This window comes from Gekko japonicus, unplaced genomic scaffold, assembly GCF_001447785.1.
Source record: "Gekko japonicus isolate JY-2015 unplaced genomic scaffold, Gekko_japonicus_V1.1 scaffold86, whole genome shotgun sequence".
Classification (NCBI taxonomy): domain Eukaryota; kingdom Metazoa; phylum Chordata; class Lepidosauria; order Squamata; family Gekkonidae; genus Gekko; species Gekko japonicus.
This window is the reverse complement of record NW_015172005.1, coordinates 433,443-452,827: the sequence shown is the minus strand read 5'-3', so window position 1 is coordinate 452,827 and position 19,385 is coordinate 433,443. Positions and strand designations below refer to the sequence as shown.

Here is a 19,385-nt window from a genome sequence, read left to right as displayed (position 1 = left end):
GATGGGGGGAGGGAGTTGCCTCACTTCCTCCCTCACTAGAGGCGACCGGGATTGTGTGCCCGAAAGCTTCTTCACTCCCACCATCTCCCCGACGAAACAAGCAGGGCTTCCGGTTGCGGGGTCCTTTGCACGCATGTGAATTCTCCGTTGGATTCATGTATGCCAGGATAAAAATACGTCCAGGGAGGTTCTAAGACTCTTTGTTTATTTGAGTTTCGTTGTTGCTGCTGCTGCAACAGACTAAGATGGGCTTCCCCGCGGGCATTCTCCCACGTAGGGACCAATGTTTCCTCTAAGCTGTGGAGTCTTGTGAGCAGAAATTCTTCTTTGTGAGCTACTGGCATTAAAATTGTGAGCAAGCAATTTGGCCACTGCATAAATTAGTTTGCTCTGGAGCCAGCCTTCCTGAGCTAAGACAAAAATGTGAGAGCCGGAGGCTAAAAAAATGTGAGCTAGCTCACACTAACTCAGCTTAGAGGGAACACTGGTAGGGACTGACCCTCTGGGTTTTCCTGAAGATAGGTGGTGGCGTCAGGTCATGGCATACCTTGCAAGCGTCCCCTTGTTTAGCTGGGAGAGTCCCTGGTTTCTGGAACCTGCCGCTCCCCAGAAACAACTGGTAAAACTGCCGCTGTTTTTGGTTATTATTAGAGATGCTGTTTGAAATTTGGGTTGGCGAGCATCCATTGCTAGAGTTGCTTTTCAGAGTTCAGCTCATTCAGTCTCTTCCTCCAGGCTCCTTAGAAGTTTTGAAGCGCTGATTGGATCTTGTTTCTAAGGCAAAGGCGCATAGATGTATGTGCTTGAGCACTAAGGTGCTGCATGGAGCCTAGCCAGCCATAAGTTATGTTTCCCATATGAATTTGTATTCTGAAGGGGGAAAATCTTACTTTTTTTTGTTTTTGAGGGGAGCAGGGAGGCTATTTCAGTGAAGAAAGCAGAATTCTGCCTTCTACATAGAGGGAACTCAGGCAGAGTAAACACCAGTATGATAACAGATCTTAGAAATGTGTGCCCATATAATTCTGTTGAATGCTGGAAGCTTTGAGCTTTCTTGGCTCATTCATGAAGAGGCTATGAATGGACCCTCCTAGTCCTGTTTCTGACCTGTAATACACACCTAACTGCAGTTTCTTTCCTTTTTATTTATTTTAAAAGTAATTCTGCCCCACCTTTCCTTCCTAGGATGGATCTCAGAACAAGTTTCAGGGGGTGTGAGGTCCTAATGTTGGACTAGGACTTAATCTTGGGATTAAAACTGATTTCGAGGCAACAGAGATCAGTTCACCTGGAGAAAATGGCCTCTTTGGAAGGTGGACTCTGGCATTATACCCCACTGAAGTCCCTCCCCTCCCCAAATCCCGCCCTCCTCAGGCACCACCCCCAAATCTCCTGGTATTTCCCAACCTGGACCTGGCAACCCTACTCTCAACCTGACCTACCTCAGAGGGTTTTTGTGAGGATAAAAGGGAGGACAGGAGAATGATATATGCTGCTTTGGATCCCCACTGTGGAGAAAGGCAGAATATACAGGAACAAAATAAATCGATAATAAACAAACATTATAAATTACAATGCATATAATCCCCCTGTGATTACTCAATTTCACACATACGGTATATATATTTCTATATACACCTGGTGAGTTATTTATTTAATATTTTCTGTAAATGCATTGTATATAGGATGTGTAAGGCTGTATATCCCTTCCCCTATAGGAAGCTGAAAAGCTTCTCCCCCATAAATATGTATTGTTAAAATGGTTAGATCTGATACCCTGAAAAACTTTGGTCTCGGTTTGCTGTAGTGGTTAAGTGCACAGACTCTAATCTGGGAGTACCAGGTTTGATTCCCTACGCCTCCACTTGCATCTACTGGATGACCTTGGGCAAGCCATAGTTCTGTTAGAGCTGTTCTTAAAAAGAGCAGTTTCTATCAGAGCTCTCTCAGCCCCACCTGCCTCACAGGGTGTCTGTTGTGGGGAGGGGAAGGGAAAGGAGTTTGTAAGCCACTCTGAGACTGAGGGAAGGGTGGTGTATAAATCCAATCTCTTCTTCTCGAAGGTGCTACTGAAATCAAGTGTAACTGTTTTATTGCAGACCAACATGGCTACCCTCTGAAAATATTAAAATGCTAAGTCTATCTGAAAATTCCTTTCATGTGTGATATTTGGAGCTTTGGTGGGCTGTGTTTTCTGTACAAGGTGTCTGTGCTATGAAGGCCTTGAGTACGATTTATAACCAAGATGATACGAACCTGTTATAGAAAGAAGCTTCCTACCATGATGCCAATAATTCTTCAGAAAGTATTTTGCTCTCTCCTTTTGTTCTTTGTATGTTAATGGGGACTACTACTACTTGACAGTTATAACACTAGTGGAATGATCAGAGCTGTACAAAGCATAATTGTGACTTGGTTTCTAATCCTTTATTTTGGTGAAAGCCGCAAAGAGAATTCCCTTCCAGTTATTGGGAAGTGGGATGGGAATAATGTGTGGTGTTTTTTGGAAAGTCCCTTCCACTCCCATTGCAGAGCTGGAAGAGGTAAGAAGAGGGCAACCAAGATGATTATGGGATTGAAACGCCTTTCCTGAAGAGTCTAGAACTTTTGAGTTTAGAAAATAGATGACTAAGGGGGGACATTATAGCGGTGTATAAAAGTATGTAAAGGGCCGAAAGAGTGGACACAGAGAACCTTTTCTCCCTCTCCCCGAATACTAGAACTCAAGGGCACCCAATGAAGTTGATGGGCAGTAGATTCAGGACAAGCAAAAGGAAATCCTTTACACGATGGGTCATTAAAATGTAGAATTTGCTGCCATAGGATGTAGTGATGACCACAAAAACAGACAGCTGTAAAAGGGGATAGACAGATTCAAGGAGGATAGGTCCATCAGTGCCTACTAGACATGGTGACTAAAGGACCTTCACGTTATGGGGCAGTCAGCTTCTGAATACCAGTGGCAGAAGGCAATATTGGGGAAGGCCTCAACCTTTATGCCTTGTTGCTGGGCCTCCAGAGGAACTGGTTGGCCTCTGTGAGACAGGGTGCGGAACTAGATGGACTACTGGCCTGATCCAGCAGGGCTCCTATTACACTGTTAAGTAATGAATACTTCTTTTCAGGGCACATCTTTTTCTCACTTAATTTTTAAATTCTATGTTTTTTTCCTTTCTCAAAACAGCAGGTCATGCATGTTGAGTTTATTTCCTTTCATTGCCTGAGCAACCATTTGAACAGAGGCAACAGATCATGACTGGCCCAAAGGGACCTCTTGAGCATCATGGCTGAGCCTTGCAAAGCATCTAGATGGAGCAAAGATGCCACAGAAGGATTCCTGGGATGTGTGTGTGCTTGAAACCTACAGGTGCCAGTGATCCTCGTTTATTTATGTTATAGGGCTAGGATTTAAAAAAAATATTTACTTTATTTGTAGTCCGCCTTTCTTATTGAAGCTCAAAGCAAGATTAGTCAGTGCAATGAATAGGATGAGATAAGGTGGGGACCATAACTGGGGATGCATGTGTATGGGCTGTTGTTGATCTTGCCCATTTGCAGAGCAGCACCTGCAGAAGGCCCTGCTCAGATCAGTGAAACTATTGTGGTAAAGCATAGGAGTCACTGGGGCTGTGTATTTGAGTCCTATGGATGTCTGGATTCAGGATAGCCACAACATACCAATCCAGTTCTAGGCGTACCAGACAAGATGGGGTGGGGGGGTGGGTGGGGTGGCTAGTAGGGACTGTAAAGAATACTTCAATCCGTGAAATGCCTGTTCTGGTTTGGAGTGGACCCTGGATGTACGGACTGGATCAATTTCAGATATGATAATCCCAACCATCACATTTTTGTTTTCAAAGAACTGCGTTCTTGTTCTTTGGATTTGAATTTCAGGAATTAAATACATTTAACCACTTTTCTAGGCACATGGGCAGACTTTCATCCAGGACGTTTTCTTCTTAAAACTCTTATGGCTCTCCTAAGTATTAATAATCATGGAAATTAAACTAGAAGTTCTAGCTTCAACATGTATCAAGCAAAGGAAGCCCTGGCCTCGAATCATTTGGCTGGGACAGGTAATAACTCACTTCGTTTTTGTATGACATACAGTAAAGGGTCATGGTCCTACCAGAGTAAAACACTTTTAAGTCTCATGTATTTCAGTGTTGCATGCTTAACTCTTCATCATTGAAATTAATGGGATAAAAGTGCTTAGCTAAGACTAGGTTGTGTACTAGGTCTGATTACATAGTATAGAATTCATTCTGTTGAGAACAGGAACAAAGTTATAGTTTATTTAGGAAATCAGGGGGCATGATATTGTCATTATTGCTATTGCCGTCACATAGGTCCACAGAAGTAAAACTGCTGACATATCCTATATGTGTACAGCGATTCTGTATTACTACTATTCTTCAGTGACATCTAAGAAAGGTTTCGTATGATTAAAAGGCATTGACTGTTTTAGCAGTTCCACTGCCTTCTCAGTATTACAAGTGAATGTAGGCTTTAGCATCTTTTCTGTGACCAAGAAATTACCTACATGGCAGTGGCGAGTTTTCATGTATGTTTGGTGTAGTGGTTAAGAGTGCGGACTCTAATCTGGGAGAACCAGGTTTGATTCCCCACTCCTCCACATGCAGTTGCTGGTGTGGCCTTGGTTCAGTCATAAGTTCTTTCAGAGCTGTTTTCTCAAGGGCAGTTCTCGAGAGAGTTCTCTCAGCCCCACCTACCTCAGAGGGTGTCTGTTGTGGGGAGGGGAAGGGAAAGGAGATTGTAAGCCACTCTGAGACTCCTTCGGGTAGTGAAGGGTGGGGTATAAATCCAATCTCTTCTTCTTCTTCTTCTCTTTTAGACTTATCAAAATTTCTTTTTTAGACTTACAGAAATAAGATCACAAAATTAAACATCAACAAAACGTAACCCAGAGTCTTATTCTTAACACAAAAGGGGCTTTGGACTACATTGTGTTTATTCAGACAGAACTAGAGAACAGATTGCTGTATAAAAGACTTGACACTGTTATTGTTTTTATAATAATAGGAAAAGGAAGCTGTATTTCTTCTGGATGACAAAAACATAAATGAAATTAACCTACTTTCAGGAAAGACAAAAAAGAAGATCCCTCAGTTACATCCTTTGCTGAAAAACGTTGTAGTCTTAACAGCATCAAGAAATGGTTAAGTACTAGTACTAAAAGTTTATCCTATTATATATTTAAATTTATTTAACTAAAATTAGTTACGTTTATGGAAACTGAAAGTGACGGTAGAAACCAAAGTGGAAAAAATATTCTAATATTGTTGCATTATTTAAAAGTCTTTTTTCTTATTTGAAAGGAGCTTGGCTGGCAGGGCTGCTTGAAACAGGAGAGCTCTTTCTTTGGCACAAAGATCAAGATGATCTAAAAACTGTCCCAGCAGTTGAGGAATCTAAGAAAGCAGTCATAGCAATAAAAGGTAGGAATATTCATGTAATATATTAGTTAAGATCTTAGTTTAATTATATTTAGAGCAAAGAAATAAGAACGCCTTGCAATGCTTAATTTATTTTATTGTGGATAATGTTACTAATAATATTTCTCATTAATGTAATATGGGAACGGGATCCTAGATAGTAGTAAAATGTATAGCGAGTGCCCCAGATTTAATGTTTGCTACATTAAAGTCAGCAAGCACATTATCAATTATGCTCCGCCATCGCTGTGCAATGTTTGATATTGTTACTAGCACTTTGTGAATTGGTTTTATAAGTGTTTTGTTTTATGTATTTTAACTTTTTATGTAAGCCGCCCTGAGCCTGTTTTAGCGGGGAGGGAGGGGTATAAATCGAATAAATAAATAAATGGTGGCTGAGGGGAACCTCCACATTCAGAGGTACTAAGCCTCTGAATCCCAGAGCCAGGAGGCAACATCAGGGGAAGGCCTCGGCCTTTATGCCTTGTTGTGGCACTGGTTGGTCACTCTGTGAGACAGGATACTGGACTAGATGGACCATTGGTCTGATCCATCAGGGCTCTTATGTTCTTATGACATAGTTAATTTTAATAACATTTAATAACAGCTAGTATGCATGCAACATATTCATGCAGATAATATAGAAGCTGATGAGCTGTTTTAACACACAACATTATTTTCTAGAATGTTCTTTGAGGCTATATCTATATGTTTCTGATGATGGGGGGAAAGTGCTCCTTGCTACTTCAGTTTGTGTCTTTCTGTGGGAGAACATGGAATATGAAAATACACCCTCCAAACATTCTTTAATGGGACAGTGGTCACAAATTATTCCTGAAGCATCCGTTGTATTGCCGTCTCTCGAAGAGAAAGAAACTGCAGTGAGTGCTGAATTCATCAAAAATGAGGTAAAATAAACACTTGCTTTCATGGACTTAATTGAGAATGGTCTTTGTAACTTGTATAGTGAGACTTCTGGTACCAGTTCTGTAGTTGTGACCATGGTAGAAATGTACTGTATATTTGCTATTAACTATGTGTTCAGTAGAACACAGAAGAAACCATGCCACTACTGTCTGGTATGTTGTTGGCACTACATTAAATTTCTAGCTTTCCCAGGTCCTTTCCACCTATAACGTGTCACAATATGAAACACCTATAATATTCAAAGAAAAACCAGGGTAAATAAAATTTGCTTAAAACCTCATAGCCCCTGGTGAGTATTGTTCACGGGCAGCTTTAATACAGTGGGCTGAGGGGCAAAAAACTGGGAAGAAGAAACCCAACTGAAGAAAACTGTCTCATTTGTTTGTTTGCACTCTCCAAACTAATCTTCTCAGTCTCAAATTGGTGGTCAGGCAGAGGGGAGACTGGATGATAGAGCAAGTCATGGGATGACTGTGACTGCTTTTGAGTTCAGGAGCACTTTAGAAGCACTGTAGAAACCAACAAGCTTTTCAAGGTGTAAGCTTTCAAGGGTCAAGGCTGTGATGAAGGGAGCTTTGACTCTCAAAAGTGTATAAGTAAAGGTAAAGGTTCCCTTGCTCGAAAGCCAGTCGAGTCCAACTCTAGGGTTGCGGTGCTCATCTCCGTTTCAAAGCTGAAGAGCCAGCGCTGTCCGAAGACGTTTCCATGGTCATGTGGCCAGCATGTCTAAACACCAAGGCGCACGGAACGCTGTTACTTTCCCACCGAAGTGGTACCTATTTATCTACTTGCAATTTCTTGCTTTCGAACAGCTAGGTTGGCAGGAGCTGGAACTAGAGACGGGAGCTCACTCCGTCATGCGGCAACTCGGGTCTTGAACTGCTGAACTACTGACCTTCCACAGCCTGCAGTTCAGCGTCTTAACCACTTGAGCCACCGCAAATCTTGTTGGTCTCTAAGGTGCTACTGGACTTGAATGTAGCTGTTCTGGCTGCTTTGTCTATCTTTGGAATGCCACAGAACAAATCCTGTTTTCTCCTCGCTCAAGCACTGGAAGTTAAAATTTTTCGCTGGCTGGCTGCCTAATAGTTTCTCCTCTCCCTCCTGCAAATTCAGAAGCTGCATCTTAGGCTAAGGGAAAACGACTTCACCTGTGTAAGAGGGCCTTGGTCTGAGTGCAGTCCAAAGCCGAATGCTGCAGCCTTAGTCATAGTGTACCAAACTAGATGGTATAGGAGCAACCATGATTGTTTAATCATATGTCTGCTACAGTGTATAAATTCAGGGTGGATACACATTTGACCATGCGTTTGTGCCCATTCATGTAGAAAACTGGGATGAGGTATGTGTCTGATATCAACATCAAAAGATGGGAACACTCTAGGGAGTTGAACCATCCACTGTTCTGACCTTCCTGCCCAGCTCTGATACCAGAAATGAGCTGGGTTAGGCAGAAGAGTCCCTGGGTGATAGAGAGGAGGTGAATAATCACACCCTGCAACACAGTAATGTCTGAATCTGCTGCAATGGCAGTGTGCCATTCTGATTGGTATATGGGCAGCAATAAAAATGCGCTTTCATATGTATTTTTTCCTGGCTAGGATCCTGCCATAATATTTTGTAACCTTCACATTCTATACTTGCTTGAGTTCAGTATATTTGCAGCTTAAGCTATCAAGGGTAAGACATGTAAGTTTACATAATATTCTGTCTAGTGCTCCAAGTGAGCTTCAGGAATAGTTTTTAGGTAATTTGAACTTTAGTTGTTGATCTTTCTTTCTCCAAGAATTATTGTTAAACATTATTTTGGTTTATTGGCAGATGCTGGGTGACCGCTGCCTATGTTGTTTTGCATTTTATTCTGAGGAGTGTTTAATGCTGACATTTTTAGAAATTCGGTGGCAGGAGAACAGTTTTAAAAGTGCTAGGTAAGTTTTGTTTTTTTAATTATGAAATTATAACACAAATTTTTGAAGTCTGATATTAAAACTTGGAAATCTACTGTCACATGTTTTTGCCCAGGCTAGGCGGGATACAAATCTAAAGTAATAAATAAACAATAAATAAATAACATGCAGGTACTTTATGAGTGAAAATGCCAGTTTGGTATAGTGGTTAAGTGCGTGGACTCTAATCTGGGAGAACTGAGCTTGATTCCACACTCCTCCGTTTGTACCTGCTGGATGACCTTGGGCAAGCCATAGTTCTGGCACAGCTGTTCTTGAAAAAGAGCAGTTTCTGTCAGAGCTCTCTCAGCCCCACCTACCTCACAGGGTGTCTGTTGTGGGGAGGGGAAGGGAAAGAAGTTTGTAAGCTGCTCTGAGACTCCTTTGGGTAGTGAAGGGCGGGGTATAAATCCAATCTCTTCTCCTCTCCTCTCCTCTCCTCTCCTCTCCTCTCCTCTTCTGTATGCATGGTTAAATGTTTTCATATGTACATAGTGAATTGCTAGCTAATCATGTGCATATTCAGTCAATTCTGTGTTTATTTTCTCATACATGCTATGTCTCCTAACATTTAACAATTGGTCTATAATGTTGATTTAAAAATCCAGTTTACTGAACAGTGGGTTTCAGTTGCATACATTGTTCACTTTGCATCTGTAAGAACAGCTTACAGCAGCCACAGAAATCCAGACCTGATGTTTCCTTTATTATTTTTTCTCTCTCCTGTGTAGTTCTTCTCCCTGTCGAATACACTGGACACAGCAAACATGCTCTCTGCGTAGTTTGATCCCCTGTTGTGAGGCAATGAAATCAAGAGGTGCTCTGCTGACTGCATTTTCAAGTGATGGGCTTGTACTAGCAATTGCTGTCAATCAAAAAGATCCTCAGGTATGAACATAGCATAAATGACAAAATTGTCTCGTTCATAATATTCAGGCATTTGATTGTGTCGTCGTAAACCACGTTCAATTCAATTCAATTCAATTACCTTTATTGGCATTGACATTAAAAAGAATAATATACAAAATATAAGGTAAAGAACCAGGGGTCATTTCCTGCAGGAGCGCACGGGAGCGGAGCTCCGGCAGTAAAGAGCCCAGGGGGCGGGCACATGCAACAAGCCCCACCCCCTGCTCCCAACAGCCCTCAGTCAGAGCAAGAAGCAGCCAGGTAAGCTGCAGAGCCCCCCCCCCCAGCCCCCTGGTCCAAAACAGTCCAGTGGCACCTTTAAGACCACGTTTTATTCAGGTACAAGTTCTCCCTCCTCTGTGAAGACAAATCTGCACGTCCAATCCAAAACAGTCCAGTGGAGCCTGAGTGGTGGGTGTTGCCTTCTGACACACTTCTGGTGATGTCAGGAGGTGTGGCATATGCAAATAAGTTATGCTAATGAGCTCCTGCACCTCTTTTTCTATGAAAAGACCCCTGTAAAGAACGAATACTAATCAAAGAGAAATAAAAGTTCTAAGACTAAAATCAATGTAAAACAGTCTCTATTTCATATCTCCTGAATACAAGTTTTGTATTACAATACTGTACTACAAATAAAAAGAGCAGCCTGCAAGAACTCTGCCACAGAAACGGTTATATTTTCATCATCACTGTTTAGCAAATAAAGCAATTTGTGTGAGTCAAGCTCTCTGATACCACCAAGTAATGACGATAAAATGCGGTGTCAAATATTGGCATAGTAATGGCATTCCAATAACATGTGAGACACCATTTCGACTGACCCACTTGCACAGGGGCATAGTCTATTTAAAAAAGGGATACTATTAAACCTCTCAGTTAAGATCGCTGAAGGGAGAGCATTGAACCTGGCAAGTGAAAAGGTTCTACGTAACGCTGGAGTCTGAAGTTGGTGAAAATAGCTAGCAGGATGACCCACAGTGGCCAATATCCCATGACTTAGAGGGGAGCATGTCTTATTATCTGTGTTGTACAGTTCAAATAGCTCTGCCTCAAATAGCCTGTCCCTTATTGTTTGCATTGCCTCCAATTCAGAAAGCAAGAGTGAGGATTCGAAAGGGATATTCAGTGTTCGTAATTTATTTTTCGAACATGAAATTGAGCCAACTTCAGAGGACGGCGGAAGACAGGAGGGCCTGGCGGGAGCTGGTCCATGGGGTCGCGAAGAGTCGGACTCGACTGTGCGACTGAACAACAACAATTTATTTTCAATGATAACCAACCAAGGGGAGTAGTTGGATTCAGTCAAAAGTTGGAAGCAGTAACTAGAGGGATCAGATCTGTGATGTAATCAAAGCCAAAACTTAAAGGTCATTAACCACGCCCTTGTAGTCATAAGATTTTGGCCACATTCTAGGCATAAAGCTGCATATGGGTGTAAACCACGTTAGAATTATTCTGACAAAGACTTTAATAAAGGATAAGTAGGGAAGCAAGTAATGAGTCTGGGAGTCTCTATTTTATGTTACATACATCAACACTTATATTCAGCAACACTGTATATTTTATATTGATTTACTAGGTTTGCGATAAGAGAAACAAGAGACAGATGCTCACATTTAATGGTGCTGAGTTTACATGCAGTTTGACCATTCTGCCTTTCACTATAAATGTTTCTTTTTGGAAAAATTTCAGGCAACTCAAATCTTGTTTATGAACACAATGAATTTCGTTACTGTTTCTGGTAGTGTTAAGGGTTGTGGAAGCAAGAATCGGAACATTCCATCAAAGTTTATAAGGTCAGTATCAACTCAAAAAGTAAACTCTTTTCCCAGAAGAGACTAAAAAAAGAAGAAGAAAAAAGAAACCTGTGCTGAAAGTGTCATTTGTCGTGCTATTCCTAGGTCCTACTGGATTGCTAGCATGTGCTGGACCCCTGATAGCCTGTTCTTGGCTTGCATGTTAAAACGTGGGTCATTGATCCTAATGACATGTTTGGGTGAACTTCTGACTTTGGTTACTTTCGGTTGCTCTGTGGAGTTTGGACCAGCAGAATTTGTTCCTCTGCATCCATTAGTAACATACAGGTGAGAAAAATCAAAATGTTCTGGAGGGTTTTTTAAAAATCATTTGATCATATCTTTCTTTCCAACACTTCTATTTTAAATGTCTTACTTTCCAATTAATTCTTTTGCTTTTTCTGTGTCTTTCTTCTCAATATCTGTTTCTCATTCATAGTTCTCTTCTATTTCTTAAATGGCTTTGTCCTGCTGAGCAAATGACATATTCATCATGTAAGTATGACTTATTTAAATAACTATTAGGACCACATGTTTTTAATATAGTCTTAAGAGGTGTCATTTGTAATAATCTTCATGACACAAAAGCAAAATGAGGAATAAAATTAAAAAGTCATTTAAAAAACATAGAGTAGTTCTGTAGAACTACTGGAGAATTAACTCAGGGCGATTTCTCACTAGAGCTGCCTCGCAGCACAGCCGCCGTTTGCCCTGACACAAACATGTCAATTTCACACCCGAAGCTCCGGGGCTGCATTTTGACTCGCGGCTTCGCCCGATTTCCTCCATAGTTTTGTGATCCTGGTTTTTGACAATCATGAAACTGCGGAGGAAATCGGGCGAAGCCGCGGGTCAAATGCAGCCCCGCAGCTTCGGGTGTGAAATTGACATGTTTGTGTTGGGGCAAATGGCGCTGCGCTGCAAGGCAGCTCTAGTGAGAAATCGCCCTCAGTGATTCTGTCCAAATAATGAAATAACAATTTGTGAAATAAATTTTCAAAATGTAGATCTGCAGTTATTTTACACCATGAGATAGGGAGGTATTTTTGTAGATACAGGACTTTTAATGTACAGAAACTACAGATAAATGGTTTTGCATGAATAAAATGAAAAATATTCAATCTGTATATGAACTTTTATTAACTTCGCATTCCTAATGTTCATATGATTTCTTCACATTAAGGGTTTAATTAAGTGCAACAAGGGACCTGAAAGCAATGGGAAGCATTACGTATATTCTTAGTTATCATAATAAGGTCCTTTCACAGCGCAACTAGCTGTCTTCCCCAGAATTTACAGACATCGGTTTGCAGATATAAGCATGTAATGCAGGGCTTGTCTGAGATTTGTTTCCACATTCCCCAGCACATATAGCCTGTACGCAAGAATCTCTGAGTACCTACCCTAAATGCTTATTCTGGATCCAGATCCTGTTTGCATGAACTCACTACCTCTCCTTTAAATCCTCTCTTACAAAAGTTATTTGCTATGGGAAGGAGGAAAACCTAAACAAGGGCAGATAGTCCATTAAACAGTTTTGCGGTGGGAATATATTCTTCCAAGCCTTGTTGATTTCTTCCTCCCAGATGAGGTCAGCAAGAAGAACAAAAATCACATGAAACATTGTTAGGTAGAAATCTGAATAATGTGGTTGTGCCTGCAGCTCAGACACAGCGTTGGTATTGTATACTGCATTGCACTAAAATGTCCTACATAACACTTGTAGAGTGAAAATCCTCTCTTTATATGTACCTAATATATCTGTAAAGCTCCCTGTCCCATGGTGGCTTGCAGTATCTTTCTCTGTCTCCAAAGGGATCATAAACTGAATGTAATACTTGAATGGCAAGAGAAAACAAGAAAGATAAATTAAAAAATTATTCCTTCCCATTCATTAATATCTTTTGTACATACTGCTCCCTGTTTCCCCAAATACATTTTGTTCTAGGTACATTCCCCTACCTCCCACCCTTAAAACGGTTCTAATGGGAAACACACCCTAGAACTTCATTTTTCAGTACACACATTGGTACTTTATATAGCCTGCTGTATGAAGGATAGGGCCAGTGACAGCAGATGGAGTAGCAGCAACTGGTGGAAATGAATGACACACTGATCCAAAGTAGGTATACCCATAACTAAGGCCCATTTTATTCGTTGGGTCTTAGTTCCAAGGAAGAGAGCCAGTTTGGTGTAGTGGTTAAGTGCGCGGACTCTAATCTGGGAGAACTGGGTTTGATTCCCCACTTCTCCACTTTCACCTGTCTGGATGACCTTGGGCAAAACGTAGTTCTGATAAGAGCTGTTCTTGAAAAAAAAGAGCAGTTTCTGTCAGAGCTCTCTCAGCCCCACCTACCTCACAGGGTGTCTGTTGTGGGGAGGGGAAGGAGTTTGTAAGCTGCTCTGAGACTCCCTTGGGTAGTGAAGGGCGGGGTATAAATCCAATCTCCTTTTTCTTCTAGATTGCAGCCCAAGTGCCTTAAAATGGCAGTACAGTGACAACTTTTAAGTGTTTCTAAAGTAGCTGTCTTTTTAATAACTAAAGTACAAATCTGACTGTTCCTAAATGTACTGCAGTTTTATACACTACAGTGCATCATTGATTTAAATAATTTTGTCGTAATCCACACATTTAGGCTTTCACTGTCTGTGACCTGTCCTTTTGTCCATGTGTGATTATAGGTCCAAACCTTATCTAGTCTAACCAACGTGAATGTGTTGCTGGCTGTTGCATTCTTTTGGAGCACTCTTCAAATACATTTATGAACTGTGATGTATTAGATGGAATCGAAACTATTGGCAAAATCCTAAGTGATTTCCACACTAAAATCAAATTTATTTGGACTCTGTTTGCCATTCTAAGTGACATTCTGTATTACATGTCTCCCCCACACCATCATGTGCACAGTGGCATATTTCTTAGGGTGACGAAATACTGAGGGGCATTCCACATTTGCAAAGAAGGAACCACAATTGAACTGTTTCGACTGGTGGTTTAAAAAAATACAGTTTTAGGTATTTTGCTAAAGAAGAGGATAACAGCCTTTCCTGCAAAGAGCTCAGGCTCAAGGTTTGCTGGGAAGTGGATTGAATGAAACTGCCTTATACTGAATCAGACCCTTGGTCCATCAAAGTCAGTATTGTCTACTCAGACGGGCCGCTGTCCTCCGGGGTCTTGGGCAGAGGTCTTTCACATCACCTACTGCCAGAACGTTTAACTTGACATAGTGGAGACTGAACCTGGGACCTTCTGCATGCCAAGCAGTTGCTCTGCCACTGAGCCACAGCCCCTCCCGAATCATTAGGCCACTACAAAGGAGTAGCAAAAAAGAGGGTGGAGATCAGGGGAGTGTGCTGTATGGCAGTGCAGGTGCTAGAACTGCATGTTGGCCTCCAGGAACAAGGACAGATGCAACCCAGTGGTCATGTCAGGCTGCACTGGATGCTGGAGGTCACTGTGTAAGTGCAGTACGGCCTAGTCTGCTGATCTCTTGCTTAATGAGAACTGCTTTCTAGTTCCATTTGCCCTCTTGGAACAACCATGCATACTAGCAGTATGAGTAGGCTGGAGACTACTGTGTTGCTGGATGTCTGACAGGAATGTATGTGGAGTCTGGAGTTGCTACGGCTCAGTACATTGGAAAACATTGTAGGGAGGAGAGGAGGCGCTCTTTATATCTGCTGCTCCCTAGGTCTGGATGATCATCAAGGCATTAATAACTTATCTGCTGCTGTTTTTGTGTGTTCAGAACCACGTGTGTGCTACTAACGGGCAAGATCATGTCAGGGTCAAGAAAAAAAGAGTATAGGTAAACTTTTACACTTCAAAAAGATGGGGGGGCGGATACTTGCACACTGGAATATCTGCCCGGTTGCAACCAGTGCTCCCTCTAAGCTGTGCAGTCTTGTGAGCAAAAATTCTACTTTGTGAGCTACTGGCATTTAATGTTGTGAGTGAGCAATTTGGCTGCTGCATAAATTAGTTTGCTCTGGAACCATCCTCCCTGAGCTAAGACAAAAATGTGTGGGCCGGAGGCTAAAAACCTGTGAGCTAGCTCACACTAACTCAACTTAGAGGGAACACTGCAACATTATTCTTATTTTTTAAAAGGGGACTTATCTGAGAAGGCTTGATGTCCAGATGTTTATGATGCATCATCAAAATTTCCATCAAATCCAGTGCAAAAGAGATCTAAATAGCCCTTTTGCTGTTGAGAATATATCCTAGAGTTCCCTGTGAGCATTTCATCACTTTCATCATTTCCATTGTGCTTTTTTGGTTCACATTTCATATTTTGTGTATGCATGTTGTCAGGAAAAATCATAAAGTTTAAAGTATCATTTGGGAAAGCAGAATTAATTATGTTTTTCTGGCATTGTGGGTTACATTGTTGCATTTATTGAACAATTCTAATACAATTTGGGGGGTGATCCAGCCTGCAATCCTAACTGGATCTACTCAAAATCCTATGGAGGTCTGTTCAGTGGTGCTTACTGCCAGGAAAGTGTTTTTAGGGTTGTACAGCCAATCCTTTCCCAAAATGTGGAGGTTTGCACATAAGAGGAGAGGGGTTGGTAGGGGAAGAGGCCTCTAGTATAGTAGTCCCTTACTTGTATGTTTGTTTTTGCTGCCAAGTCGCAACTAACTTAGAGTGACCCTGTAGGGTCTTCAAGGCCAGAGACGTTCAGAAGTGCTTTGCTGTTGCCTGCCTCTGCAGCAACCCTGGACTTCCTTGGTGGTCTCCCATCCACATATTAACCAGGGCTGACCCTGCTTAGCTTCTGAGATCTGATGAGATTGGATCTGGAAGAGGAGGACTGGATCCTCCCCTGGGTGCATTTACATGATAAGGTAGACTGCATCTGCTGATTTATTTTCCTGATAATTCTATTTGCTAGATCACACCTCGCTCTGCTTCAAGATTCAAATCACTCCCATAATTCATCAGCCTCTGAAGGAGACTATATGAGGCAGAGATTTTCTGTAACATCCCATCCAAGGTTACCTTACCTCATTGTCTCTGATGGATACAACTTCACGGTTCTTAGATTTTGTGACGGTTTTTCACCATCAGCATTTTTGAGGTCATTGCTGCTTGATTCAGCCCAGAGACTTGAAAAACTACGCCACAGTCTGGTTGCATCTAAGGTACGGTTGTTTTGCTGGCTTTCTTCTGTAGTGTAAGGTTATAATTATGGTCCCCAGATCCTTGCCTTACATGCCACTCAAGTAAATGCCTTGAGGCACTGAGAAAGACTACATCCATTGTGCCTTATGCTCTGCCCCCCATCCTGCAGTCTCATACACTCCTGCCTGCTTGCTCTTAAAGGGCTGCTGGCGAAAGTAGATAGGGAAGATGGAGACTTGTGGAGAAACACAGTGAGAAGTGCTGCAACTTCGGAGTTCTGTGGCATGTTTAGAGGGAGAGGGGATGGAGATGGGCAGCCTAACTTGCAGTATCTCTCCCTAATGCAGTTAGCTGCTTTTCCCCATCCTTCTTTGGAGCTGAGAAGTCAGTTGAATTACCATCTTGTTCTGTCTTCCTTGGACAGTCAGGGTTCACTATATTGTTAAAAGATAACTACTTTAGGGAATGTCTTGTACAGCAGAGGCCAAGAATGAATGGAACAGAGAAATGCAATAGATTTTTTTGCTGCCTTATATATTCCAATCTGCCTGTGCGACCTTGGGGCTTTTTTAAAAAAAGCAAGTATTATTAAGAGCATCGTAGACAGCCAGTGAGCTTCTGGCTTCTTACGTTTAGATGCAGGCTCAAGCTACATAGCTTCCCTAGGCAAAAATCATTTTTCCCCCTCTCCTCTTCTCTCTGCAGCTTATGCTGTGCAGGTGGGTGGGTTAGAGTGGTTGGTTTTCCTGATAGCAGACCCTTTCCCCTGCTCCATAAGCAAATATTCAGGAGAATGGGCAGCAGCTAAAAAAATAATACAGTAGGGGAACACATCTGCCCCATCTAGTCTGAAGCAGTGGAATTGCTCTTGTTTTTCCACTGGAAGTTTTTTCCAGAGTAACAATGGCTCTTTTGGATTATAGTGCCATAAGACAAGTACCTATACTGCCTATTGGTTTGACTTGACTTGTCTAATGAAATCAGCAGGCTTAGATGTGTGTAACGTTGCTTAGAGGTGCACTGTTAGTTTCTTATAAAATATTTATTCTCTGATTGAGTAGGTTATAAATGATATCATTGTGTTGTTTTTTTCAGCCTAAGGGGAAAAGACTGCTGCTGCAATCATTGTCCTCCTTAAGAGTTAGTCTGTTACAGAATCATCAAAATGAATGTTCTGCCCACTCTGTGATTCCAAAATTTCTCCAAGATGAGGAAGGAACAGAACAAAAAGTAGGCTTTCAGGTATTCAAAGTTTGTTTTTGAACTAGTCTGTTGATATATGTATAATGCAGTTTAGCATAATAGTATGTGACAGCAGGATTTAATACTTTGTTTCTGGGGTTTCCAGTTGTTTGTTTCCAGTTGTTGGAGGAAGACACAAGCACATGTTATAAAGAGGCTTTAAGGAGTCCTCCCTTTTGAAACTTTTATTTAACAGAGGAGGACTATTATTAAAGGTTGTCCAATACCTTTTGAGATTCTTGGAGATGATTTTTGATATTTTTGATTAAGATTATTATATATGTAGAAATTATTGTAAAATATTTTTCAAAAAATATAAAATTATTATATGCAGGCCAGCAAACTGGCCATTCCATTCTGTTCTAAGTATAGAAAGGACTTTCTTTACTCAGTTTTGTTGAAGGCCTCATAACTGTTTACGGGGTTCACTTCATTGCTTCTCTACCCTGCAAGGAGCCTGTCCTTTTAATATTTTTGTGTTTGCAATCTCCGTTTCATATTTCTCATTCTAATTATAGTTGGTATAGCATCCCAGTTCTTTAGTTTGGTTCTTTTTAGTTTGATAACTTACCCACATTTTCTGTACATGTAGACATATATAAAAGATAGCTTTCTGATTATGTATAATGTTTCTTCTTAAATTAGGATGATGCTGAAGATTCTGATGAAGACAAGCAGTTTCAAAGTTATTCTTTTATTTTTGGGAGCCAAAACACTGATAACTCTTTAAGTGATGAAGGCAGGTTGGAATTTGCATCGATGTTTGACACCATTCATGCAGTGAATGGAACAGAAGAACAAAAAGATGACATATCTTTAGAACTGAACTATATCCAAAAAAATCTGCTTGCAGCTTGGAGAATGGGGATTTCAAGAAACGTACAAGAAGGAGATACATTGCTAAGTTCTACCATACGTTGCATTACGCACTTTTTAAGAATGTTACAGTATGCAAAGCTTAACTTTTCAAATTTAAATAACTTTTTAACGGATAATCCATGGATACAGTGCGTTTTAAACTGTTTTCAGCAGTTTTTGACTCTTCTGAGTTGGGATGGTATGCATAGACAGACACTGGGACATTTGATCAAGCTGACGTTGCATACGCTGAAACTAATGCTTACAGAACAGCATGGTCAGCTGTTTTCTAGTAATCTTTTGGGAGGCTTCTCTTTGCTGAAAATGGTTACTTGTTGCCTAAATGGCAAAAATGTGCCCCAGTATGAGATACTTCCAGCATTCCTGGATGTTAGTAGCAATGTGGAGCTGGACTCCTTAGTTATGCCTGTGTTTCAAGCTAAGGATTGGAGCAGTCATCAAAATTATTGTGCAGTGAAATCTGTACTCAAGCACTCCCCTCCAGTGGTAAACCTGGGAGTGAATCCAGAAAAGAGGTAGGAATGTTTTCTAATCTACATGAAGTGTTCTTTTAAAATTGATTTTAATTTTTGTAAATAATCTTTCACAAGATAAATATGGGCTCATCACCTTAACCTATTCTGAATGAAGCATGTTAAATGTGCTGGCATAGATTCTAGAGAACTATTCTAGGCATGATGGGTCATGTCTTTCAACAGCATTGCATGTTGTAACAGAAATTGTTTTTGTAACTTCCCTCAATACATTGGTGGCTCTTATGCAGGAAAAAACAAGACTTATAGCATTGGCTGTATGGTTCTTTGGATTCTAACAATTTGTGTTTAGTTTCATAAAATGAGGGTTGAAATATATATAAAGTTAAGAGGCGTATCCATGAGGACTCATGAGGGTTGGAAAATCACATTTTCTGCTTCCCCATAACTTCTCAGTCTGGCTTGCCCCCCGCCTCCCCTTCTCCACCCCTCATTGCCTCTTGGTCTTTGTCCTGCATCCATGCAGATGGTCCTATTAACTCGGAGTACCCCAAAATTGTGGGTTTTTTCCAAAGTAAGATTTTTCTGCAAACTTGGAGTTCCTAAATTAAGTTTCAGGTACAAT

The 19,385-nt window shown here is 41.1% G+C and overlaps 1 protein-coding gene across 1 annotated transcript in view; it reads left to right on the top strand.

The window, feature by feature from the left end:
- Window positions 1-3,995: 3,995 nt before the first annotated feature.
- The window catches only part of LOC107117954 (chromosome unknown open reading frame, human C5orf42), a 78,225-nt gene continuing 62,835 nt past the window's right edge, over window positions 3,996-19,385 (top strand). Inside the window, exons 1-11 of the mRNA XM_015420153.1 lie at window positions 3,996-4,076; window positions 5,044-5,179; window positions 5,340-5,459; window positions 6,141-6,364; window positions 8,205-8,311; window positions 9,061-9,217; window positions 10,934-11,037; window positions 11,143-11,325; window positions 15,937-16,186; window positions 17,262-17,408; window positions 18,054-18,802. Of these exons, the coding sequence (XP_015275639.1) occupies window positions 3,996-4,076; window positions 5,044-5,179; window positions 5,340-5,459; window positions 6,141-6,364; window positions 8,205-8,311; window positions 9,061-9,217; window positions 10,934-11,037; window positions 11,143-11,325; window positions 15,937-16,186; window positions 17,262-17,408; window positions 18,054-18,802 (2,258 nt within the window). The remainder of the gene's footprint in view (window positions 4,077-5,043; window positions 5,180-5,339; window positions 5,460-6,140; window positions 6,365-8,204; window positions 8,312-9,060; window positions 9,218-10,933; window positions 11,038-11,142; window positions 11,326-15,936; window positions 16,187-17,261; window positions 17,409-18,053; window positions 18,803-19,385) is intronic.